This window comes from Pelophylax lessonae (genome assembly GCF_965119305.1).
Source record: "Pelophylax lessonae genome assembly, chromosome: 6".
Lineage (NCBI taxonomy): Eukaryota > Metazoa > Chordata > Amphibia > Anura > Ranidae > Pelophylax > Pelophylax lessonae.
In genome coordinates, this window is record NC_138773.1 from 69,904,863 (window position 1) to 69,931,723 (window position 26,861).

General features: G+C 43.4%; 1 protein-coding gene across 1 annotated transcript in view; it reads right to left on the minus strand.

Moving 5' to 3' along the window:
* LOC309559082 (glucagon receptor-like) overlaps positions 1-26,861 on the minus strand; it is a 224,838-nt gene that overhangs the window by 137,231 nt on the left and 60,746 nt on the right. Inside the window, exon 2 of the mRNA XM_082262216.1 lies at positions 1,888-1,948. Within this exon, the coding sequence (XP_082118342.1) occupies positions 1,888-1,948 (61 nt within the window). The remainder of the gene's footprint in view (positions 1-1,887; positions 1,949-26,861) is intronic.

Here is a 26,861-nt window from a genome sequence, read left to right on the forward strand (position 1 = left end):
AAACTTTTGACTTCTTTCTTTAATAACTACATAACACAGTACTTGTACTTTTACTTTCGGTACTTGAGTAGCACATTTTTTTTCAAAAACTACTGGTACTTTTACTTTCAGTACTTTCAGTAGCAAAATTTAAAAAAAAAACTACTTGCAATACTTAAGTACAAAAAATTTTGAATACTTTAGTACTTCTACTCAAGTCACTTTTTGATCGAGCACTTCCACTTCTACTCAAGTCACTTTTTGATCGAGCACTTGTACTTTTACTCAAGTATGGGTTTCGAGTACTTTATACAACTCTGGTGGCCACTAGCCGTCCCGTGAAACAACCTACATGTACATCGTTTCGCGGGACAGAGCTGACCTCCCGCGGTATAAGTACGGTGTGGTTAATGGAAAAGTAAGAAAATATTTTGAGTAAGGACACTTTCACATGGGCTTTCTGTTCAGATCCACTTGTCAGTTCTTCAGACTGACCTGATTGGATGCTCCATTTAGGTCTATGGGCAGGAGGATGTAAATGGACTTGTGTCTACATTCACCTGCCCCCAAGATGTGCCTCCTTTTCTGTTTTTCCAAGCCTTAACATGATGGATAGGATGCAGTCTGATGTAAATGGACAAATATCTGTTTACATCCAGCAGCCATAGATCCAACATGGGTGCACCACAGTCCACTGTCAAAATGCGGACCACATTTTTGAATGGGCATATATGTCAGAAAACTGATTTCTGACCAGTTCTACTCTGATATAGCAGAGAATCTGCTCAGTCACAGGTCCCTTGTTGAATACAACAAAGCATGCCTATGTGTGAGGACTATTACTACTGTGACAAAGCAGGAGAGAAATTAGAAGACAGTTGTCACCTTATAACAGAAAGCGGCCAAGTACATAAATACACGTTTTAAATACACACGCATCGATTATTGGCCGGGAATTTTCAACCGACGACCGATCAGACGATTTTCGGCTTGTTAGTATGATGCTTCCGACAACCGACTCCGACTTTTTGGCCAAATAAAATCTGGTGTGCAAACTATAAAATTTTTGTTGGCCGTCAACACAACGGCCGATTTTCCGTCAGTCAGTACAGATTTTGGCAGACAAAAATCAGATGAGCAAGACTGGGCATGCTCAGAGAAGAAAAAACACACGAAAAGTAAACCAGCACATGACATCACTTCTGAAGTACATTTTTGTTGGCTGAGAAAATTCGTGTGCAGTCTAGGCACATTCCAACCAACAAAACACAACTCTGGACAAAAGTCGGACGATCGGTCGGCCGATAATCGTTGCGTGTGTACGAGGCTTAAGACTGGGATGCCATTAAAGTTCATGTGTGTGTAAAGGCAGGCGTCCCAATACTTTACCTGCTTTGGCATTTGCAACCAGATTCCTAAAAGTTTTTAAAAATACAAATCATAAATGTAAGTATTGTACTTCCCTTGATTTCAGGACAGGTACTTGAACCTACAGACTGGAGAAATGGGAGCACAGAGGTGACTGCCATTCACAAACGCAAGGCAAAGCCTGGCATAACCATTGTAAGTAATTTGAGCTCAGCTGGGAAATCAGTAGGGTAGTTTTGTTGACAACGGTTAAAAAAAAAAAAAAAAAAGACAGAGTGTGCATTAAGGAATTATTAAAAAAAAAATTGTATGGTTTGTATGAAAATGTGGATGGCAGGGTAATAAGATGTAGCTACAGAAAAAATAAAGAAATGACAGACTCCGGAGCAGATCACTGATTAAAAGAGCATTGACAAGGAATAACTCTGAATGTCAACCTCCCGTTGGTCTTATAATTGGAGCTATTATTGTGAAGAGCCGCAGAGACATCAATGCAGTGTCAGGGTGACTGCTACCTGTATGAGTGCAGGGTGACCTTACCTGTGAGTGACAGAGGGTGCACAGGCTGAGGAGCGAGATCAGAGGTGAGGAACGCATCCAGCTGAAGGGTCAAAACACAAACAGGATTATCCATCAACATCAAGCATCGCTCACAATGTTACTATTGCAGCATGTCTTCTGAAAACCTGAGCGTATAAAAGGAATATGTCCAAATGGAAATATGCCATACCTGACATGTCTTTAAAAATGCATTCTCTACTGTTATCCTTAACCTTGCTTTATTGTTTAGTGAAGTTTGGGTAAGAAAAAACAGTATATAGCAAAATATATCAGCACACTACCTAACAGGCAGGAAAAGGCAGAAAAGCAGCTATGCACTTTGGTCAAAATACAAAACCAATCCAGCAGATAACACAATGAAATAGTGCAGCGCTAAAAAGTAAAAAATGAAATAATCGAATAAAACATATATGAATGTAATCAGTATATAGTCCATGCAAGAAGGCCCGTGATGAAACAGTATGTGCTGGATAGATGCTCCTTTTATTGGAGTAGCAGGTGCTCACAGTGCAAGGCATGCCTCATCTGGAGATATCTAAAAGACATATGGTCTGGCAGGTTAAACTCCGCTCTTAGCGAGTCAAATGACCTAAGGGTACGGTTCGACAGGATGTGGGAAAGTTAGTATATGCCCCTGATGGGAGTCCGGTATGGAACCAAATTCCGCAAGGGAGGCATTATGCCACAGCTGGGTCATCATATGAACACAGAGCACATCCAATTTATCTGACACCACATCCCATACTCTCCTATAGTGGTACAATAGGGAATCCCGATCACCCACAGTCTCAGCTCTGCGCAGCCCCCAAAGAATAGCATATGGGGAGTCGTTCAGACCATGGAACCAGGAGGGGCATACAAGTGCGAGAAACATGTGGCAATCCCCCTTGTCTATGTGAAATAGTTGGGACAGCTGAGCAGCCAAATAATACAAACTAAAGTCTGGAAGTGCAGCGCCACCCAGGTCTGTGGGGTTCTTCAACTTCTGCCAAGGAAATTTATGTCTATTAGTTCCCCAGACAAATGGTCTTAGCATAGCCTCCATGGTCTTAAAATATTTAAGGGGTAGATACATGGGCGAATGCCACACTGCATATAGTATCTTGGGGAGTAGTACCATCTTGATCAAATTTATGCGACCCATCACCCCAATAGGCAACGGGGCACAGGCACTAGTTTTTGACCTAATCATAGAGAACAACAGTTGCACATTGTGTTTAACATAGTCTGAGGGAAATTTGGTTATATGAACCCCAAGATATTTAATATTGCTCACTCTCTGCAAGGGTACAGCCACATGAGAAGGAGGAGGTGGAAATTAGTTTTATTTTTTAGTATCACTTAAACCAACATTATCCAATTTGTTTTTTGCAGAGTCTGTTTGGCTGTACTTCTTCTGTGGATCACGGGAGTGCAGTTTGTTCTGCAATCCTGTGACCCATCTTCTGCAGACAGTGAGCTTAAACCCGCTGTTGGCTAACGTCACAGAGCCAATCCAGGCTCGGGTAAGATCGCGACAATGACTTGACCAGCACCCAGCTCAGCCTCTCAGTGAGTCGCTGAGAGCCTGAGCCAGCTGTACCCGCCCCCTCCACAGCCCAGAGCTCCAGTGAGCATTGAGGGGCAGGGCTCAGGGAGCCCTGAGAACCCAGCGATCGGTGGTGTTCAATCGCTCGGTTCTCAGTGTTAGAGGAGCCGGGGGCAGATGCAGCATTGGACCAAAAAAAACCCCCCATACATCTCTTTTAAAGGAAATTGTATTCTTTGTACGCTTAGGTGGAATCTTTAAAAAAGAATGATAATAAAAAAACACAACAGGTGTGAATTTTCCTATCGCCAATTTGGAGTTTGGGAGTTTAGGCTGGTTGTTTATTTCTGCGCAAGTTAATTAGTGGCTGACCCAGGCTGAGGGAGGAAAGAGTTAAATATGTGTGCTCAGTTCCCGGGCTTTTTGGATCCAGCCTACTCACTGGTGATATACAGTAAATATGGTTGAAGATTGGGTTCAGGGCCTTTTGCATACTCTCGAATTCTGTGAAGGAGGACTGCTTTCCCTTTTAGTTTGTCGCATCAGGGATCCAATGATCAGCCAGCATCTGAAGAATGCCAACGTGGACTACTTACTAATGTAGTTTGGGTTAGGAAATGGATTCTGTTCACACTGGACCAGACTACTAAAAGACTTTTAGGTAAAGTTGTATCAACTGTCTTGAGCCTGGTCTGAAGTTATTCAAAGGGGTGCATGTTGGTTCTGGCATATCAAAAATACCTGGTAAATGACAATGGGTTATGAAGTTCAAGGGTTAACACTGCAAGGCGAGAAGGAGGAATATAATTTCTATGAGTACCCAAGCACTAGGTCAAGACACAAGCAACCAGCCATTAGGCATGCTACCTGGTAAGGGTGACAGGTCCTCCGGTAGTGAGGGGGTCGATGTTTAGGCTCCTTTCCTAGCTGTCGGTTGCCAGTAGCAACTGGTACCAAACCCACGTTTCAGGGATCCGTGGCCTGTTCACAAGGTACAGAAGTGAAGGAGTTAATTAGTGCATGCATAGGTGCACAACGGGTCCCGGATATTGATGAGTGCACTTCAAGCAAAGGGAAACCCCTGTATGCAGGGTGAGTAGGCCTTATCCACTGGAGGAAACCCAGGCAAGCAAATGGAAAACATGCAAACTCCATCCAGTGTCCTTAGAAGGATTTGAACTGAGGACCCTAGTGCTGAAAGGGAAGGGCACAAACCCCTAAACTAGACATTACTGAATGCCGCACTGTGGTCTGGACCCGGACCGAATGACATTCCTATCTGGACAGCACTGCACCACTTAGCAGCCTGGGTGTCCCTCCTCATTCCCCCACTGCAGCCACAGCCACACAGGAGTTGTGACATGACTGGATTGTGTATGGGAGCTGCATAACGTTTCAATTTAACAAGCTGGTGATTTGCTGCTAGGACGCGGGCCAGTCCTAGCAACAAATCACATACCTGTTACCATGAATTGTTATGCAGCTCCCGCCCGCTGTCCAGTCATGCCACGCCTCCTGCCCTCTGCTTGCAGTTGAAGATAGGATTCTAAAGACTGGGGGGAAAGCGGTTAGAGAGGAAAATGATAGGAAGGGGACATTCATGTAAACTGGACCAGGATAAAAAGAAAGAAAAGTATGGTCTCTGATGCAAAGTGAGGGCTATTTGTTGAAGACAACTAGGATGTAAAGAGGGGGACTGTGATATTATAGAGGGACCAAAGTCACTGTTGTAAAGGGGGTGCCTGTTGTGTAAAATAGAGGCTTTGATGTAGCCCCCCCCCCCATGACTGTGAGGTGAAGGGGGGCTGAAGACAGAGAAGGGGGGCTGTGATGCAAAGAGGGGGATTCTGTGAAGTAAAAGGGGGTGCTTTGGTGTAAAGGAGGGGACTGCAATGTAAAAGGGAGTGCTTTGATGTAAAGAGATGTACTGCAATGTAAAATGGGGCACTGTGGTGTAAAGGGGGGTACTGTGATGTAAAAGTGTAAAAGGGGGCACTTTGGTATAAAGAGGAGAACTGCAATGTCAGTGGGGATGATGTGGTGTAAAGGGGGGGACTGCAATGTAAAAGGGGGCAATTTGGTGTAAAGGGGGGAGCTGCAGTGTAAAAATGGACACTGTGGTATGAAGGGGGGACTGTGATGTAAAAGAAGGGTGCTGTATTACAAAGGGGGGACTGCAATGAAAAAGCGGGCATTGTGGTGTAAAGTGGGAACTGCAATGTAAAAGGGGGGCCTGCGATGTAAAAGGGGACATTGTGGTATAAAGGGGTTGCTGTGATGTAAATGGGAGGACAGATGCCACTGATATCAATGGGGAACTGTGATGTGAAGGGGCTGGGGCTATGATGTGAAGGATCTGAGACATCACACAAACATGAGATTCGGACCTCAGTTCAGTCAGTCAGCAGTCAGTACCCCTGAACCATTATACTGCACCATGTTGTCACACCATAACAAAAGTAAAAGTCCAAAGAGTTTTACATCAAGAAACAAAAATTCAGTTTTGGGTGCCAGAATGTGCCCCTTCATCAGGGGTCTGTATACATTGTGTAACAACAAGATCAGGCAGGTAGAAAATGTATTCCGAAAAGGGTTAGCTGTGAATTTCTTTTGGCAGCCAATGGTTAACAGACTGACTGCCAGAGGCAGTCTTTCCAATAGAAATTCTCAACTAACCTTTTTTTTTACAATATGTAGTCTAGCTGCCTGATCTTGTTATTACACACTGTATTCCAAGCCCTGATGAAGGATGCCCAGCTTGTTCCCAAAAATATGTTGGCTTATTGTTCCTGTGTAAAAACCCTTCAGACTTTGCATCTTGTATACTATGGATCTTTTACATCAACCTCCTAATTTTTAGCGATTCACAAACTCAGAACACGCAGGGAGAGATTATGGGACACAACTTACCTCCATGCTTGTTTCCATGTAATTGACATACTTAACAAAAAATTTAGGGAAAGAACCCCAAAGAAAAGAAGGTACTAAATGAGACCCATGTAGTAGGGGCTAGGAATGGCAATGGATGTCCTTCTTAACATGCTTTGTTAAAAGGAAACCTGCACTGAGAAAAATATAGACGCTTCCACCGGTGACCTCCTTCTGAAAATGTTAGTTTCCTCCTGCCTCTGGCTTTAATACTTTCTGAGTCACAAATTTGGATCAAGCACACAGCAAGGGGACATCAATGTATGCTCTGTATACATGTTCCTGGCCTATTACTTGAACTGTTGAAGCTACTACATCAGCATGACAACTAGGCAACTAGCAGTAATAGTGAAAGTTTCTTTTAACGTCCAACACCAGAGTAAATCATGTAAGAAGAAACCAGGTAGCTGGCTTTACACAATAGCTCAACAATACAATTAATTCAAAAAACAACATAAAAAGCATTCTACTTCAATGATAAAGGCAGGAAGATGAAGCTTGATTACCCATGTGGTTATTGTTTGTACAAGTGTATGGTCAAGGCTTTTTAAGACAATTATAGTGTGTTCCTCTTGGGTTTTTTGTATGAAACTGTTTTCCTAGATAAGTGTAACACCATATATGAAAAGAAAGTTAATTTGTATGTATTTACACAAAGGATAAGAACCAAAAATAATTCAGTCTGTCAGCAGCAATGACGCACAACCAACAACCACCATTGTCACTGCTAATAGACTTATATTGAACACTTCTAAAATGGGGTTTATTGTTTTGAGAATTACTCTTACTTTCTGTTCCAGTTTTAGACAGGACTAGCATAAATGTAATGTGAAAAACAATTGCTCTATCTATTATGGGAAATACTATACTCAACACAAAGGTTTTTAGACCAATAAAACTTATTTGATGACCCTTTTCCTAAGTGTGAAGTCCAGTCTGCAGTTCCACAAAAGTGACATTGTGATTGTGATGCCCTTAAGCAGATACTGTTGTTATATAACACATAGCAGCTGGTACTCAGCCGCCCTCCATCCAATAAGGGGCAAGCTGAGGACATGAACTGTTTTTTGAGATTTTTGAGAACAAATTCCTGGTTCAGTTTTAAACTATGATTCCCAGACAGAGACACTAAAAAAACAGTAGGGGTTGAGGAGTAGAGGCAGTAAGCGGACGGTGACACCTGAGAGCAGTATAGGCAGAGTGGCCACTAATCCAGAGCACTGAAGCGAGAGCGAAACTTTGGGGAGCCTGCTATTAAGCTAGCAGAACTGGACACAGAGGATACTAACAGAGAAAGCTCCTTTGCCTAGTAAGTAGAAGGAGAAGGCCTGCCGATACAGGACTGGTGAGCGGCCACTGGCCAACTCTACTCTACAACTTCATAGTAGAAGGACAGAGTTGGCTGTTATAAAAGCTGTCCTTGCATGTCTCAGCTTTAGGTAGGGAGAGTACCTAAAGGGACACCACCCCAAGTGCTCCTACGCAAGATTTTGGGCCCCAACGAGTTGGCCAGCAGAAGGACTAGAGCGGTATACTGCTAGATGCTAACTGTTACTGTGATGTATACCTAAAGGCCCCTCGCTCTAGTTAGGGTTACCCAGTACAGGTCTTAATAGGAGGTGCACTCTATGACACTCACTGTTTTGCAGCCTACTACATTTCCCGCCTAAGTACTACAGTACCATTGTTTTCTGCTGTTTGATTGTTGCGGTTCATTCCTTCAACTGTTTAATCGCTGTAATATATCTTTCTAACTGTTAACCGCTGCAGTATAATCTTTCTGTTGATACACCACCATACATTCCTTTTCACATTCACCTGATTGCAATATATCTTTGTTACTGCTATGTACAGGCACCTGTAACGAGCTTCCTCAGCCCAGCCAGGTGTGTCAAAGAGTGCACAGGAGCAGGCTCCTGATTCCCATGGCTCCTGTCATTTCTAGATGAATAATTAGCAAAGTCTTAAGACTAGCCCAGGCAGTCTACTGAACCTGCAGTTTTCCCTGTTTGGTCACATTTACTTCATTGCTTTACCCAATCATCATTACCCACCCCCCTGTGCATCCTGGCTCCCCCCCCCCCTCAGTGATCTCTAGTCCCCCCGTGCTCTCCACCCCCCTGTGCATCCTGGCTCCCCTCTCAGTGATCTCCAGTCCCCCCCGTGCTCTCCACCCCCCTGTACATCCTGGCTTTCCCCCCCCCCCAGTGATCTCCAGTCCCCCCATGCTCTCCAACCCCCTGTGCATCCTGGCTCCCCCCCCTCAGTGATCTCCAGTCCCCCCCATGCTCTCCACCCACCCTGTGCATCCTGGCCCCCCCCTCAGTGATCTCCAGTTCCCCCCCATGCTCTCCACCCCCCTGTGCACCCTGGCTCCCCCCTCCTCAGTGATCTCCAGTTCCCCCCAGTGCTCTCCACCCCCCTGTGAATCCTGGCTCCCCCCTCAGTGATCTACAGTCCCCCCAGTGCTCTTCACCCCCCTGTGCACCCTGGCTCCCCCCCCTCAGTGATCTACAGTCCCCCCCCCAGTGCTCTCCACCCCTCTGTGCACCATGGCTCCCCCCTCAGTAATCTCCAGTTCCCCCCCCCCAGTGCTCTCCACCCCCCTGTGCACCCTGGCTCCCCCCTCAGTGATCTCCAGTCCCCCCCCAGTGCTCTCCAGCACTCCACCCCCCCAGTGCTCTCCACCCCTCACACTTTCCAACCCCCCTGCAATGCTTTCCAACCCCCCCTTAATTCTCTCCAGTGCTCTCTGCTTCCTCTGTGCTCTCCGCCCCCCCTAGTGCTCTTCTATCTTCTATCATATCTGCAGTCTCTGACAATCTCCTGTATCATGTCTGCAGTCTCTGACCATCTCCTGTATCATGTCTGCAGTCTCTGACCATCTCTTGTATCATGTCCGCAGTCTCTGACCATCTCCTGTATCATGTCTGCAGTCTCTGACCATCTCCTGTACTATGTCTGCAGTCTCTGACAATCTCCTGTATCATGTCTGCAGTCTCTGACCATCTCCTGTATCATGTCTGCAGTCTCTGGCCATCTCTTGTATCATGTCTGCAGTCTCTAACCATCTCTTGTATCGCATCCTCAGTCTCTGACGATCTCTGGTATCATGTTTGCAGTCTGACCATCTCTTGTATCATGTCTGCAGGGGGGATCCAAAACTATTCTCTCCCTCTCTAGCACCTACCTAGGAGGGTGCTACATGTGTTAAGGATTGATGAAGACTGGTGTCTCCTGATGGCACTAAATATATTGGTGGTATGTGATGCTCCTAAACATTTTGTTTGAAAAAGTCCTTCACTGGAGAAAAACTGTCGTACCAGGTGCTAATCCATACAAGATGTTGTTGATTTAGGCATACTTTATATTAAGACAGAAGTGAGAGCATTGTCACACTGCCAGCTTCTACAGAGGAGTGGTATTAGGGGGCCCCAATCAACATTTTGCTGTGGGGCCCCGTGATTCATAGTTTACACAAAAAGATGCTACATAAATTTAGGAATTGCCTTTTTGCTTAGTTGTGCGACAACAATGAGGTCTGATGAGCCCCAAAATTAATTGAGGAGAATTGGGATTTGTACTAAGCATAGTGCCACCCTGATTTCTCCAAAATAATAAGTCAGCGACTAAACTGGTCAGATTTAAAAATATCGTCTATGCTAGGCAATTATGGAATTTAACACATTTGACAAAATAATACAATCTAGTTTACAGCACCTGTGACAGAACATAGACTCAGAATCATTAAAGTAGAACTGAAGGCAAAACTTTTTTTAGTTTTGGATAGAGCGGTGAGGGATTAGAACCCCTCTCAATTTATATTGTGGTTTGTGTGCCCATTAGGGAGATTCACCCTCTCTATTTGTTCTGTTTACCATTATCATTGAAAGTGATAGTTAAAAAAAATCCCACATTATGAGTTGAAAAACAGAAAAGTATTAGTGGGGACACTAGTTCTGGTGACCTGGGGGTCCCCATGAGATTCCCTTAATTTGCAGAGATTTCCTCTTTTACTTCCTATTTTTGGCTATGAAACCGGAGGCAGTGGTAAATATCCTTAATGGGACAGAGAATACACAGGAAAATTCCCTCTTTGCAATTCAGATTGTGCTGGTAGATCCTTTGTGGCATCTCTCTCTGCCGTACAGTTGGCCCATATTGCCAGTACCTTGGTGTCCAATCCCTCTGGGACTTCAGGTGGCCACAGTGGCTTGGAGGCACGGGGGCTTATTCAGATCCTACGATACGGCTAAACCCAACATACAGGTCATATACACGACCCATGGGATATATACAACAATAATGTGGATCCACAAATGCGGTGAACCAGCTTGCTTTTAACTATTCTACAGGCTATATAATATACTGCAAGAACAACCATAACACTTCCAAAAGAGAACCGCCCTTGAAGAAGGAAAAAGTTATTTTCCGAAATATATCGGGCTCAGGTTCCTGTCATCTACATGGTTATGGTTCTATTCTTGCCTTTTTATTGCCTGTTATTTTATTGTTCATACCTATACTTTTGTCACTTTAATAAATATATTATTTTTTGCATATATTGTTGAATTGGTTTCAAATTTGTGCCTAAAAAATCCCACACTCAGGGGAATTTTCCTGTGTATTCTAATTAAGGGATGTGGCACACTCTATAGGAATACTGGCCACGAGCAAACTCCCTAATGGGACAGAGATGGCAAAAATAAACCTATACAGGGGTTATTACCCCCCCCCCCCCCCCGTAACCTATGCAAAATAAAAAAAAAAGGTTTGCCTATAGTTTTACTTCTACTTAAAGAAGAATTATCTCTATTTTTACATGATTCAGGTATGGGGAAAAGCACATACAGTACTTTGTCTCATCCCCCCTGCCCTGTAAAGCCAGCTGTTATGTCAGACAGGGTGCCCCCCTTTGATGCACAGCCGCCGGACACAGAAGCTAGCAAGGAAATAGTTGGATTCATAGCAAGGGGCTGTCTCCAGCTCCCAGCACTTGCCCAAGGCAAACAACAGCACAAGGAATGCAGAGGGCTTACATGCCTCATCTCTTGTGATTGGAAAAGATACCCATAACAAAAATGACAGATCGTGTGACTGGGTTCTTCTTCCCCGAGCATTTTTTTCTTCTATACATTACCTGGAATGAATAGAACTACATTTGCTTCAGAGTATCAATATAGGGGAAGAATAATGCACATTTGTAAAGCACAGGCAAGGCCAAACTCCTGGTTTATAAATGAGGCTCTTTGACTCTCTGACCCAGGTCCCTAGGCATCTCCAGTTATTCACAGTTTCTTAGGCGGCCCACTTCAATACAGGGCTGTCCGGGGCCTAATGCTTCAAACTACAAGTGCCCACAGTCCACATTGACTGTGTATAGATAGTGGATTCAAAATCCTTCACTATACTATTCCCCTGTTCTAACATAGAACCGACTCATTAGTGGTCAGAAGTACACATGGCCCTGTGTTCCAACTGAACACCTGCGGCCCATGTCACACAGTAGGGTCTGCTCTTCGTGTCTTCTTTTTCTTCTGACCACCAGCACTCGCAAACCGGACCAGGTTTACACTTTGTACCATACATCCAGGACCCTTTCCACCAGATCCTGTGTAGTGTATCATGAGGTGAACCTGTCCAGCCGCATGCGGCCTAACTGCGTGTAGCACTCTCAGTGTTACTAAGCGTAAGTAAATTCAGTTTGGCTCGTCTATAGGCAGAGGAGCAGAGGTTAATTTGTGGTTTCAACTGTGCAGGGCTTCAAGGGCTGTGGCTCTGTTACCTCCTCCTGTTTTTTGGAACTCTGTGGATAGTTCTAGAGTCTAGTGGGTGGAGGAGCAGAGACTGCAGCCTGAATATTTATGGAGTTCCCACCAAACTCTGAGGTGGCAAGGCTTAGTAGATGGGGGAACAACCCATAAATACTCAGAAGCCTGGCAGTCAGAAGAGCAGAGTCCAGGGTCCAGATGCCGGGAGGGGACCCTTATGATGGAGGGCTCTGCCTCTAGGCAGAAGAAAGGCCAGAAGAAAGAAAGCGAGAGGGAGAGAGCAGGAGAAGCTGGAAGCCTAACACCCTTTATCAGTCCCAGCTAGGCTTAGCTGAAGACATCTTGAAATCAAGACCCAGCCTGTATAGCAATGTGCCTATAAAACAGCATCTTCGATTCCAGGAACTATTTAAAGGAACTGAGTGAGTAACGTCCATTTCAACTTACTCCAAGCCTGCACAAAGACCGTAAGGTGCAATATTTTACATGTTTGGGAGCAGGGAACAGCTTAGATCCAGTGCAAAGCAGTTAGAAGCACCCCCATATCTCTAACTCAGATAACCAGGTGCTTTGGTATTCCTGGCAGGAGCGGCACCTGCATCTTCAGTTTCGGAACTTTTTGTTGTCATTGCAGCTGCACCCTCAATTCCACAGGTGGACAGCATAGTTGGAGTCATTTCTAAGCAGCCAGAGACATTAGCAAATCCTCAGGCATTCATCCAAGTTCTTCAGTTCTGGGCATCCCTATTCCCTCTCCAAGTTCATCCCTTTAAATAAACTAAACCAATTCCCCTGCACTGAATATTGAGCCTTTGAGAAAGTATAAAAATGTAGGTTGCCTGGCTGTGTGGGGGAAAGACCCAACAAATCTAGCGGCTTCTATGGGAATGAGTGCTTGATGTGTACTGACTCACCTTACTTACTTCCACATAAGTGTCAGGCAACCTCTTGTATAACAGTACTCCAACCAAAAGCAAAGTCCAATTTCAAGAGTATACCTTTCAAACATTTGGCAAGGTGAATAAGGCTCTCAAGTTTAAAAAAGAAACAAAACATATCTTGTAGTACAGTTTAAAGTCCTTTCCCCTTTAGGTCAGGGCTAGTATTTTAAGGCCTATGCCTTCATTGCTTGGGAAGCGCATGTGGAAGAACCAACATGGTCCCACTCTATTACATTCTTCCTGTCCATGGTAAATAACATCATTCCTCTCTTCTAAGCTCCACCCACCTTATATCAAGGATCCTGCCAGGGGGGGCATGGACAACAGGTCATATCCTGTAATAGATGGGCCCTTAGCTAACGAATAGGTTAACACTTTCCTGCACATTGTTCATGCAAATCAGACTACCTCTCATCAGAGTGGCTCATAAAGATCTGCAATAAATGAACCAATGAACCAAGAACACCTTCCTCTTAAAAGAAACATGTCATAAGAGAATTTGCAAGGCTATCATTTTTAATCTCTCCTTTTGGAAATGCCGGTTGCCTGGCTGTCACACTTATCCACCTATTTATAATATTTTGAACACTGGCCAGATAAAAGTATGCAGATAAGGACTTTTGAAATACCATATAATCATCAAATATACAATCGTGAACTTATTGTGTAATTTACATGTGAACATGATAACATGATATCTGTCCCAGTATGCCGCATTGAATAAAGACATACAGTGTGATTCCAAATTTAAATAACACCTCCGTCCACAGTACCACCCTGTATGACATTGGTGATGTGCAAACCTATACTTAAAGGAATTCTCATGTATTTTGAGTGCCATCCATGGTTCATCTCATATGGTGTCCGTCTGATGTGAGGAATGCTTAACAGTGAGCCTGCCTACCGGTGCTATCTGTGTCATACCTATCATGCTTTGGGGCCAGTTCATTGATTTGAATGGCCATGGCTTTCTGGTAAGCAGATTATACAGCCTTTCTTCTCACGGGTGTCATCTCTCTCCTGCTCCATACTGAGAAAAGCTATCTGTGACATCTTAAGCCCCGTACACACGTACCGATCGTCGGCCGAACGATCGGCCGTCTTTTGTCCAGGGCTGTCGGTGTCTGTTGAAAAGTGCAAAAGACTGCCCAAGAATTTTGTCCGCCGACTACAGCCGACTGCAGAAGTGATGTCATGTAATGGTTAACTTTCCATGTGTTTTTTCTTTTCTGAGCATGCCCAGTCTTGTAAATCTACTGTCTGTCGGCCGAATTCTGTACTGACTGGCGAACAATCGGCCGTTCTGGTGTCGGCATACAAACATTTTCATGCTTGCAAGACAGATTTTTTTCGGCCGAAAGTGCGCTGTTGGCTGTCGGAAGCATCATACTAACAAGCCGAAAATCGGCCGATCGTTCGGCGGCCGAACATTTTCGGCCGACAATCGGTACGTGTGTACGGGCCTTTACTCCAGCCTGGGACTTGTGGTCTGTTTGGGCTATTACACTCCATCACTGGAATTTCACGTGGCTTTTTTTGGACTTTTTTTTCTTCTTTTTATAGCTTTTTTCACACGTTTTTTGTATTCCTTTGTTATCAATACATGGTTCTAAATTACACAATAAGTTCACGATTGTATATTTGATGATTATATGGTATTTCAAATATCTTTTCATTAATTGGTAGCGCTGCACATTGTTTTTTCTATTGCTTTGTTTGATCTTGTCTATTGATCAGTGCTAGCAGCTGTTATATATATATACACAATTTTTTATCACTTATTACTTAGCGCAAAAAATTTACCGTGTTTTTATTTTTAGATAAGGACTTTTGACTTTACACTACTCTTCCTGATCGGCATACTTGTTCTGGATTAGTGACTCTGAATGTTAAAAAAACAAAACGCACTGCTGACCACCAGTGACACCGATTATTCGTTTTTATTGCCTTAACCCATGTACAGTATTGGGTAAAATAAACTCTGTTGAACTAATATACTACACTATTTGGAGCATTCTTTCTCCCTCCCCATTATCTTTGGTTGTTTGATCTGGAGCCTAAGGAGCCGTTACCGGCCCATAGGATTACAGCCAGAGGGAATCCATCTAGCCCAAGGGGCTTATAAGCTCGATTGGTCTTAGTGCCATATGGCATTTAGGACCCACTACATCTGGTATGTGACCCAACATATTATCCACTTGGGACAAGAAATTGCTGAGATATAGCCAATCAAGCCAGAGCACGTGCACCTTGAATTTTGAAGATTCACTTTCACTAAGGACTTTTTTTGAGCACAAAAGTCACCGTTTTATTCTGGACTGTTCATTTATCTAATTTTATTGTTGATCGTGATTTATTTTATTTATTATTTTACAACTAGTCACTTATGCACTTTTTCACATTGTTGTAATTATTTATTGGAAAATTGATGATCCACGTACATATATATTTTTTACTTGTAACAATTTATGACATATTTCCCGTATATTTATTTCTATTTATTTAAGAGATGGATATTGCTACCCATTAATTTATATCACAAGCAAGCGCTGTATTTGGTCCCTACAGACCATTCACACATCACTACCTCATTTTCCTGATAAAGGAAAAGGAATTGGCAGCACTCCGGGTTGAGTCAAAATCCAGATTTATTGACTGGACATCCAAATTATGACAATCGTGACAAGGTAGACGCGTTTCACACACTGACTGTGTGCTTAATCATTACCTCATTTTCCTACAGCAGCTGCTTTTTCACATTTATATATTTATTTATTTATACACTCTCAGGTATACTTACTACTTGCACCTTATATTACACCCTTTCCCATTGGCGCGTGGAATATACACTCTGTATATATTTTTCAAAACTGTAAGTATTAGCAGCCACCATACTTCTCTTATGACAGTTTTATTTTAAAGGAAATCTGCCATCTTTGACTTCCTTTTGAAAATGCTAATTGTCTGGTTATTTCTAGCTTTGGTACTCACTAATATGAAACAGGCATGGAGACTAGAAGGAATAATGTTGGATATTTGTTTTCACCTTGGTGACTCAGAGAGTATTGAAACCATGTAATCAACATGACTACCAGGCAACTAGCATTTTCAGAAGGGGGTCAGAATTGGGAGCTTTTTTATATCTGTTAGCACAGGTTTCATGGCTTGACTGGAATGTGTCTTTAACTGCATCTACTGTCAGCAGTAAGAATTCTGTTATATTTCACACTGTAGCTGAACAGTTTCCTCAGTCACAGCTGTTGTATTATGTGGATGGTAGACACCTCTAGGCACTTCAGACAATACGTGGGTAGTGTGTAATTAAAAAGCACTGTGATTACACATTACCCACAAATTATTAATCAGCCAAGTGAACAGAGGAACTGTAACTTGCAGTTTACTAAACAGGTGCAAATTTGCAAGCAATAATAGAAAACAGGGTCAGGCCCTGAAAGAAAAAAAAAACATGTATACACTGCAGAATAATGAAAGCTGTACAAATATATGAAAGCTACACATGGACTCTTCGCAGCAATGTCTCTTTTCTCAAGGTAACATGTGGCTGCATAGCATAGCATCCCTCATGGTGAAGTCCTGGGTAGCACTGGTAACACAGTTTAACAGTTGGGGACATCAAAGGCCCAAGGGGCAAAGTGCCACCCCATTGGACCTGGAGTTCTCCGGTAGCAATCAGGAAGGGATGCCCCACAGTAGCTGGTTCTTCTGGAGAAGCTGCATTTTATCAGACTCTGGTCTGGGTGCCGGTATGCTGGTTCTGAGAGTGGAGGGCCTCTCACTGGCTGCATATGACTTCCCCAACTACCTCGGTCTTATCTCTTGTGACCCCTCTGAACTGCTGAGGGAGGGAAGCAGAGAACCCTTTCTTCTTTGGGCATGTTCAGAGTTGTGGGAAAAGGAACTAAGGGGGGCCTGTGCCTGCATCTGAGCATGGTGAGTAAACGCTACACTCCAACTCAGACCTGCTCTCCCTGGCAAGTTTGCAGACTATTTAAATTCAAAGTGTACAAACTTCTAAAGGCTTCTGAAGTTAGGTTTCTGGGACCTCCTCAGAGGTTGAGTCTTGGTTCCATTCCCTGGGATAAGAGACGACATGTCTATGTCTTCAGGTGTGTCATTGGCTGATGATATAGTGCAGGGTCTCTAAATCTTCTAAACAAAGGGCCAGTTTACTGTCCTTCAAATTTAAGGGGGGCTGGACTGTGGCCAGTGGAATTAGAAAACGTCCCAGTATCAATGGAAGTAGACAATTCCCCATCTTTGGTGTTGGGGGAGTAATAGTGCCTCAATGTGGGTGTCAGTGGCAGAAATGTCTCAAAAATGTTGGCGTCAGTGGGTGGAATAGTCCCCCATCACTGGTGTCAATGGGAAGAATATCGTCCCATCATTGGTGTCAGGGGGAGGAATAGCACCCCATCATTGGTGTCAGTGAGAGGAATAGTGCACCAATGTTGGTGTCAGTGGGAGGAATAGTGCCCCAACATTGGTTTCAGTGGGAGGAAAAGCGCTCCAGTGTTGGTGTCAGTGGGAGGAATATCTCCCAACATTGGTGTCAGTGGGAGCAATAGCGCCCCATCATTGGTGTCAGGAGAAGGAATAGCTCCCCATCATTGGTGTCAGTGAGAGGAATAGTGCACCAATGTTGATGTCAGTGGGAGGAATAGTGCCCCAACCTTGGTATCAGTGGGAGCAAAAGTGCCCCAATGTTGGTGTCAGTGGGAGCAATATCCCCCAAACATCGGTGTCAGTGGGAGCAATAGTGCCCCATCATTGGTGTCAGTGGGAGGAATAATTGCCCATTGTTGGTGTCAGTGGAAGAAGAATAGTGCCTTTTATTAGAGGGAAAAATAGTGCTCCAAGGGCCAGATAAAGATAAGCAAAGGGCCGCATCCGGCCCTTGGCCTGCACTTTGGAGACCACTGGTCTCGAGGTTTCCACAGCAAGAGTATGAACCCCAGTTGAGACGACCACAGGGCTATGCAACATTGTCAGAATCCATGGCTCCTACTCGGGGTCTTGGAGAAAATAGTCAAATTGCAGGAGGCAGCTACTGCTGAAACTCTGGTGGGAGAGATGTTTCTGGCTCAAGCATTTGGACAAATTCTTCGAAAAATGTGTCTGTCTGTGAGTCTCAATAAGTTTGAGGAGTTTACCAAGTAGGCATTTGGGGTTTCATGGGTTCCTTTTCTCTGGATATTGTAGACTGGCACATTTGGAATAGGTTATTGTAGTTCAACGTATAGTTGCCACCTCCAAATCCAAGACGTTGAGCTGTGTTCAAGTTCTTTTGTGGGCACAGTGGCCCATTGATCTGTGGACCCACAGAGGGTACAGCCAAATGTAACATGGTAAGGTGAGCAGCCTGTTGAAATATGTACCCTATAGTTTTATTCATACAACCCTGAAAAGGACCAGGGTTCCTTCCCTAAGTCTGTATGGGACAGTACTGGAAATAGGATGAGTATTGAGCTGATATATGTATATATATATATATATATATATATATATATATATATATATATATATATATATATATATATATATATATATATATATATACAGGCTATATTACCAAAAGTATTAGGACTCCTGCCTTTACACACACGTGAAATTTAATGGCATCCCAGTCTTAGTCTGTAGAGTTCAATATTAAGTTGGCCCACCCTTTGCAGCTAAAACAGCTTCAACTCTTCGGGGAAGGCTGTCCACAAGGTCTGGGAGTGTGTCTATGGGAATGTTTGACCATTCTTCCAGAAGCTCATTTGTAATGTCAGATACTGATGTTGGAGAGAAGTCTGCACTTAAAAATCATCCCAAAGGTGTTCTATGGGGTTGAAGTCAGGACTCTGTGAAGGCCAGCTAAGTTCCTCCACCCCAAATTCGCTCATCCATGTCTTTATCGACCTTACTTTGTGTACTAGTGTGCAGTCATGTTGGAACAGGAAGGGGCGATTCCCAAACTGTTCCCACAAAGTTGGGAGCATGACTTTTTCTATAATGTCTTGGTATGCTGACGCCTTAAGAGTTCCCTTCACTGGAACCAAGGGGCCAAGCCCAACCCCTGAAAAACAACCCCACACCCTAACCCCCCCTCCAGCAAGGACTAGTGCACAAAGAAAGGTCCATAAAGACATGAATGAGTGAGTTTGGGGTAGAGGAACTTGACTGGTCTGTACAGTGTCCTGACCTTAACCAGAAAGAACACCTTTGGGATGAATTAGAGCAGAGACTGTGAGCCAGGCCCTCTCTCTTTAACATCAGTGCCTGACCTCACAACTGTGCTTCTAGAAGAATGGTCAAACATTCCCATAGACACACTCGTAAACCTTGTGGACAGCCTTCCCAGAAGATCTGAAGCTGTTAAAGCTGCAAAGGGTGGGCCAACTCAATATTGAACACTACGGACTAAGACCGCAAAGCCATTAATGTTCAAGTACATGTAAAAGCAGGTGTCCCAATACTTTTGGTAATATAGTGTTTATATATATATATATATATATATATATATATATATATATATATACATATACACACACACACATATATATATATATATATATATATATATATATATATATATACGGTATCTCATAAAGTGAGTACACCCCCTCCAAATTTTGTAAATATTTTATTATATCTGTTTTCATGTGACAACACTTAAGAAATTACACTTTGCTACAATGTTAAGTAGTGAGTGTACAGCTTGTATAACAGTGTAAATTTGCTGTCTTCTCAAAACACTCAGCCAATAAAATCTAAACCACTGGCAAGAGGTTGAAGGGGTGGGGGGTCAGCCTGTCAGTGCTCAGACCATACACCACACACTGCATCAAATTGGTCTACATGGCTGTTGTCCCAGAAGGAAGCCTCTTCTAAAGATGATGCACAAGAAAGCCCGCAAACAGTTTGCTGAAGACAAGCAGACTAAGGACATGGATTACTGGAACCATGTTCTGTGATCTGATGAGACCAAGATAAACTTATTTGGTTCAGATGGTGTCAAGCGTGTTTGGCGGCAACCAGGTGAGGAGTACAAAGACAAGTGTGTCTTGCCTACAGTCAAGCATGGTGGTGGGAGTGCCATGATCTGGGGCTGCATGAGTGCTGCCGGCACTGGGGAGCTACAGTTCTTGAAGGGAATGCCAACATGTACTGTGACATACTGAAGCAGAGCATGATCCCCTTCCTTTAGAGACTGGGCCGCAAGGCAGTATTCCAACATGATAACAACCCCAAACACACCTTCAAAATGACCACTGCCTTGCTAAAGAAGCTGAGGGTAAAGGTGATGGACTGGCCAAGCATGTCTCCAGACCTAAACACTATTGAGCATCTGTGGGGCATCCTCAAAAGGAAGGTGGAGGAGCGCAAGGTCTCCAACATCCACCAGCTCTGTGATGTCATCATGGAGGAGTGGAGGAGGACTCCAGTGGCAACCTGTGAAGCTCTGGTGAACTCCATACCCAAGAGGATTAAGGTGGTGCTAAAAAATAATGGCAGCCACACAAAATATTGACACTTTGGGCCCAATTCGGACATTTCCACTTAGGGATGTACTTACTTTTGTTGCCAGCGGTTTTAGACATTATTGGCTGTGTGTTGAGTTATTTTGAGAGGACAGCAAATTTACCCTGTTGTACAAGCTGTACACTCACTACTCTACTTCAGGCATGTCCAACCCACAGCCCGGAACCGCAGGCAATGCGGCCCACCGGTTGTGGAACTCCAGACCAGGGGCAGATCCAGGGTGGGGGCAACGGGGCAATTGCTCCCCCCAAGAAGATTTTGGTGACTCTCCCTCCTACTCTGGGATGGCGGGTCGGTAAGCCCAGATTTCGGGTTCCTGACCCGCCATCCCAGAGCATCACAGCACTGTAAATAACAGAGCCAGCACTAGAGGAAGCAGAGCCGATGCTTCCTTTTTATACAGGAAGCATCGGCTCTGCTTCCTACAGCATGGCTCCTGTGACTGTCAAGCTGATCCTCAGGAATGGTGGGTCGGGAACCCACCAACAGTACCCACTAGCACCAAGCCAGCAATATCCACCAGCAGTACCCGCCAGCACCAACCAGCAATACCCACCAACGTTACCCGCCAGCACCAGGCAGCAATACCCACCAACAGTACCCGCCAGCACCAGCCAGCAATACCCACCAACAGTACCCACCAGCACCATCTAGCAATACCCACCAACAGTATCCGCCAGCATCAGCCAGCAATACCCACCAACAGTACCCGCCAGCACCAGCCAGCAATACCCGCCAACAGTACCCGCCAGCACCAGCCAGCAATACCCGCCAGCACCAACCAGAAATACCCACCAACAGTACCAGCCAGCAGTACCCACCAGTGCCAGCCAGCAGTACCTGCCAGTACCAGCCAGCAGTACCCACCGGTAGTACCCACCAGTACTAGCCAGCAGTATCCGCCAGCAGTACCCACCAGCACCAGACAGCAGTAACCACCAGTAGCCACCAGCTTTACCCACCAGCAGTAACCGCCAGCAGTAACTGCCAGCAATAACCGCCAGCAGTAGCCGCCAGCAGTCTGCAAAATAAGTAGAAAAGGTATGTGCATTAGTGTGTGTAAATTGTTGCAAAATGTTTTTTGATAAGTAGTTGTGTTTTGTCATAATATGTCATGTCCTTGTTCATACATGTATGAATAAGAACATGACATTTTCTGGCTGCCTAAGTAATATGTGCTAGGGGTGCAACTAGCCCCCAGCACATAACTGTAAATATCCCAGCATGCATGTGCAGTGTTTCCAAATCACTGAAGTGGTCATGGTGGTTAGAGTGTTCCTTTAATATCTCTCAGAAGAAGTAAACCTCAGTATACTAATTCCATTTCATTTGCTCATCCTCTAGTTGTGTTAAATTGGCGGCGTTTTATTACTTACTGTATATACCTTAACTATAGTATATATTTTATATGCGGCCAGAGAAAATTTCTCTACATTCAATGTGGCCCAGAGAAGCCAAAAGGTTGGACACCCATGCTTTACATTGTAGCAAATTGTAATTTCTTCAATATTGTCATATGAAAACATATAATAAAATATTTACAAAAATGTGAAGGGTGTACTCACTTTTGTGAGATACTGTATATATATATACACACACATTTTGTTCCTTTAAAAAGTAGAGTTGGGCTCTAAAGTAAAAAATGAATCTGATGCTAGGTCCACCTTATCTTAACATAGTATTGCTTTGTATTCTGGGTTTTTCTATAATAGCGTTTGTCATAAATCTAATTATATATACAAATAGTAAAGGAAAGTGTGGTTTATTGTTAGAAACTGATTATCAAAGCTGTTTTCACACCTACATTTTATTGCTTAGATTGGGAGTCCAAAAGCACAGAAAAGGTTTGCAGGAGATCTCATGAGACAGCACGTGCGTCACTGCTCTACTTCTGTACGCTGTCACCTTCATCACAAATGAGGTTATTTATAACAATAATGGTAAAATAGCAAAAAAAAAAAAAAAAAAAAAAACATTGCATTTTAAAGTGACGTGGTTAAAAGAGGACAATCGTTTCTTATTTTTAAATATGGTCAATCGGCACAAAGTGGCAACAACAAGTATGCTATAAATACAGGATGCCATTGCTGAATTAATTTTAAAAATGATGGCTGTCTGGCTCTTACACTGACCGTTTGGTTTCAGTAAGTTCTCAGTCACTGACCTGGAAAAGACTATGCAGATCAGAGAAGCCAGTGAAAAATCAGAAGTCCTTATTTGCATCAATGGTCTAGATCACTGAAGCATGGCATCTAGGTAACTAACATTTTCAGAATGAGAAAAGTAGTATTCATGTTTTTCACAAAACATTTTTATACCAGTTGAACTCCAGTCAAGCAGGTTAATACATTGTGGAAATATATATATGGGAACTGTTTTAACCGTTAAAGGATTTGTAATTCTGCTCAGCCAGTCTTGTGTTTCAGGCACAGCACAGTCAGGTTCGGGGATCCTTCATTAGAGAAGCAAAGCAGCTTGGTCTAGACTACACTCACAGCCTGCTGACAGGGCAACAAAGGGGCAGCAGACTGATAAGCCATCATTCTGCTCAGTCTTCGGCTCCTTCACTTGTCAGTTTACTCACTGTCAGCACATGAGTTTAACATGCCTGGCTGCTAGTGCTGAAAAGGAAAAAGCAAATCTGCCTAAATGTTCAGTGAATACTATTTTGAACCTGTACATAGTGGCCAATCCCATTAAAAACAATAGGAAGGAAAGCCTGCTATTAGTTTTAGGGCTAATGGGAAAACTGTCAGAAATTCTGTATATAACCCTACAGAAAAGCCACAGTGCACAGTCCACATGAGCTTTGCTGCATAACTGCAGACAAAAAACAGGAAGTTTATTAAAGGAAAAGACCATAGATGCAGCTACAAACACTGCAATCTACTGGTTGAAGAATATATCTTTACTAAATACTGATGTACAGTAGTTGTTGTACAAAAGTCAATTCTGATTTCCAACACCCCCACTTAACTACTCCTTATATTAGTCCCATTTCAGATTTCAGTTCTTTAAATCTGTTTCTTGTAAGCGGTTTTGTCAAATACTCTGATCCACTTATGTTTCTCATGAGTTGTAAGTTTTTGCATCTCATCCCATGAATCTGGCTCTGGTTTTATTGCTACGTGAGCAACAGAAGACAGCCGTTTGTCTGGAATGCCTTTATTGCTTCTGGTAGATTTCCAGATTAAAGCCTCTCATGGCCTTGTTTCTTCTTTTACAGCATTTGAATTGTCTGCGTTAATTCAAATTTCTGTGTCACTTTGTTGCTTATCCTTATGTAACACTGATGTGCAATTTTCCTCTGAAGAGTTTGTGTTAGTTCGTAAAACATTGAACACACTAAAAATTTTGTTGACGATTACACTTCTACTGATGGTTACCTTGTTTGTGTCTTGGTGTAGAATTCTGTAACCCTTTTAAGATTCACTGTACCGCACAAGTACACTTTCCTTTGGGCAAGCATCCCATGTTCTACGTTTTTCTTTTGGCATGTGCACATAGGCTTTGCTTCTGAAAATTTTTAGATGGTTCAAATTCTGAGCTTTTCTATTCCAAAGTTCATATGGAGTTTTCTCAGTTGATTTTTCTGGTAGTCGATTGAGATAGCATGCGGTAATATTATGTAGGTTGGCATATCTGCATCAAACAGCATAGTTCTTCTTCTCTTGTACGGTTCAGTCTTTCTGCAACCTCATTTTGTTTTGGGTTGTACTATACAGTAGTTTGAAATATTATACCATGCTTTCTAAGAATCGCCTGTGTGTTATCACCTGTATATTCAATTCCATTCTCTGTGTGCAATACACTCAGCATTTTGCAAAATTTGTTGCTTACTTGAGCCAAATACTATTCAAGATTCTCCGGTACTTCACTTTTGTTGTGTAACAGATATAGTGCAGTATACCTAAAGTAATCATCTCTAAAATTCTGTATATCACGTTTACATTCTGTGAGCACACTGAGCTCTGGATCTTTTACCAGACTTGATTAGTCCAGCCTGGGGGGCACGCTCCTCTCCCAGACGAAAGCTGCTGTTGGTAATACCAAAGGGGGGTGAACGGAGAGGCTTGAATGCTGAGACCCAGTTGCTAAAGAGAGATGACTGAGGCAGGCTGTCTGCTGAATATCTAGTCTGGTATCACGGAAAGGCTTGAAAGTTGGATGGCGGCTACCAGCTGTCCTTGTGCCTTGTGAGTACAGATGCTTGAGAGATCTTGGGGACCTTTGTGCTTCTTCTACCCCTTTGGTACCATATAATCAGCTGTGGGTCAAATTAAAGTGGACACTGGTTGGTGTCCTGAAGAGCTTTATCCACCTAATCTCCTATTTAATGGGACTCTGCTCTTGTGGCTCTAACCACTACTACTGAGCTGAAGTCTACTGTTTGTTTCAAGCCCAGGATTTAATATAGCTTGTCCTAAAGAATTCCTAAGTCCTCAGTTGTACAAAGTTCTTGTTTTTTGACTATCCCACCATTACTCTCAACCCTATCCAAGTTCTCCAAAAATAAATACCACAAACAACCTCCCCTAGACTGGTTATTGAAGAAACCTGTGAATGAGCCTGTGTGGCGGGCAAAGTCTGTGGGGAAGACCTGGACAGTATTCCCGCAGCTCCTATGAGAGTAGCACTAGTTTATCTAAATTTGCTAGTACATCTAACATTCCCTTCCCCCTAGACTGACAATGCTGCTGTTTAAAGGTGTCTCCATTGCTCCTTTCTGTGGGGGCACTCTAATATAGATGGTGTGTTGCTGGCCAAATCACCAGGTAAAAACAGAGGGAAAAAAACCTAAAAAAGAAATCTAATGGAGCCACACCTAATGCACACCTAAAGCTGCAATATATAACATTTCTGGTTTTGGGTTTAAAGTGTAAGTCCAGGCAAAAACGCTAAAACGCTAAACCTGCTTTCTGACACATTCTAACCCTAATCTATCTAACCCTGTAAAGCATAAATCTCTGTACTTACCTATTCTGCAGTCAATCCAGTCCAGTCTCCAGCGAGAGAAGCTATGTGCAGGAAAGGACCAACAATGGCTTTGAATAGCCTGAGAAGTGACATCACACATAGAGTTACTATGGGGCTTCCGTTGTCGGCTGTCTCTCTTGCAGCCACCTACACACTGAAGCTGATGCTTGGACCAGACCAGATCGGCTGCAGAATAGGTGAGTATAGCGATTTTTGCTTTACAAGGTTAGAAAGATTAGGTTTAGAATGTGGCAGAGAGCAGGTTTAGCGTTAGTTAGGTTTTGCCTGAACTTCTACTTTAATGCTGCTTTAATGAACCTTTATCGGGACTTTGTAAACTGCCAGAAAAGTGTTGTAACCACTTAACTGAATTGCCACCAGTATGTTCTATAAAAATATAAAAACACTGTGTGAGTGAGAGGTGAAACTTTGTGAAACAAGAGACATTTTCACACTTCTGGCAAGAGAAACACAATGTATTACTTTGACATTCAAAAACATTTGAATAGTACTCGTTAGAGCTATACTTTGAAATTGTGCTATATACCATAAAGAGTATAAGTGCTTATCGCAACAGAAACCAATATCAAAGACGTCATTAAGGAAATAGTGACTCAGCCGCTCCAGCAAAAAGTGGTAGGAAATAAGAATTGATGTCCTCTCCTTATTCTTACTGGTTCCTTAAGAACCATAACTGAATGACATTGTTTTCTAAAGAACAGTTTTGTTATAAAACAAAATGTCTTTTGAAATAATAAAATACTTGTTTCCATAATTTTTCATCCTTTGTTGCATTTCAGTGCTGCTGATCTCTTGTCAGGGCTGCTTATAATGCAGTACAGCCAGCCTTCCTGTATCAGGCCCATCAGTTTAAAAGGGGGCACTGAGCACCTGCCAAGTAGGAGGGTCGGCTGTACCGCCTTATTGCTGAAACCAATGTTCTTGCGCTTCTTCCTGCAGTGCTGCCGGCTTCTTCCCATCTTTCTCACTCCGACTGCACTGTAGGAGGATTGTTTCCTGTTTCTCCACCCCCTCCCCTTGCTGTCCACCCTCTCCTGCAGCACTGCTGGATTCCCTCCTCTACCACTGGCAGCTGCTGCGGGGGATGTTTCAGGGTTGAGAGCGCAGGGGGCATAGCTCTTAACTGTCTCTGATTTTGAGGGACTGTCCCTGATCTGGAACAAAGTCCCTCTTTCCTCCTCATTTGTCCCTCATTTTGGTCTGACCTATATAGTTGTATATGTTGCACCCTCTAGTGTGTGC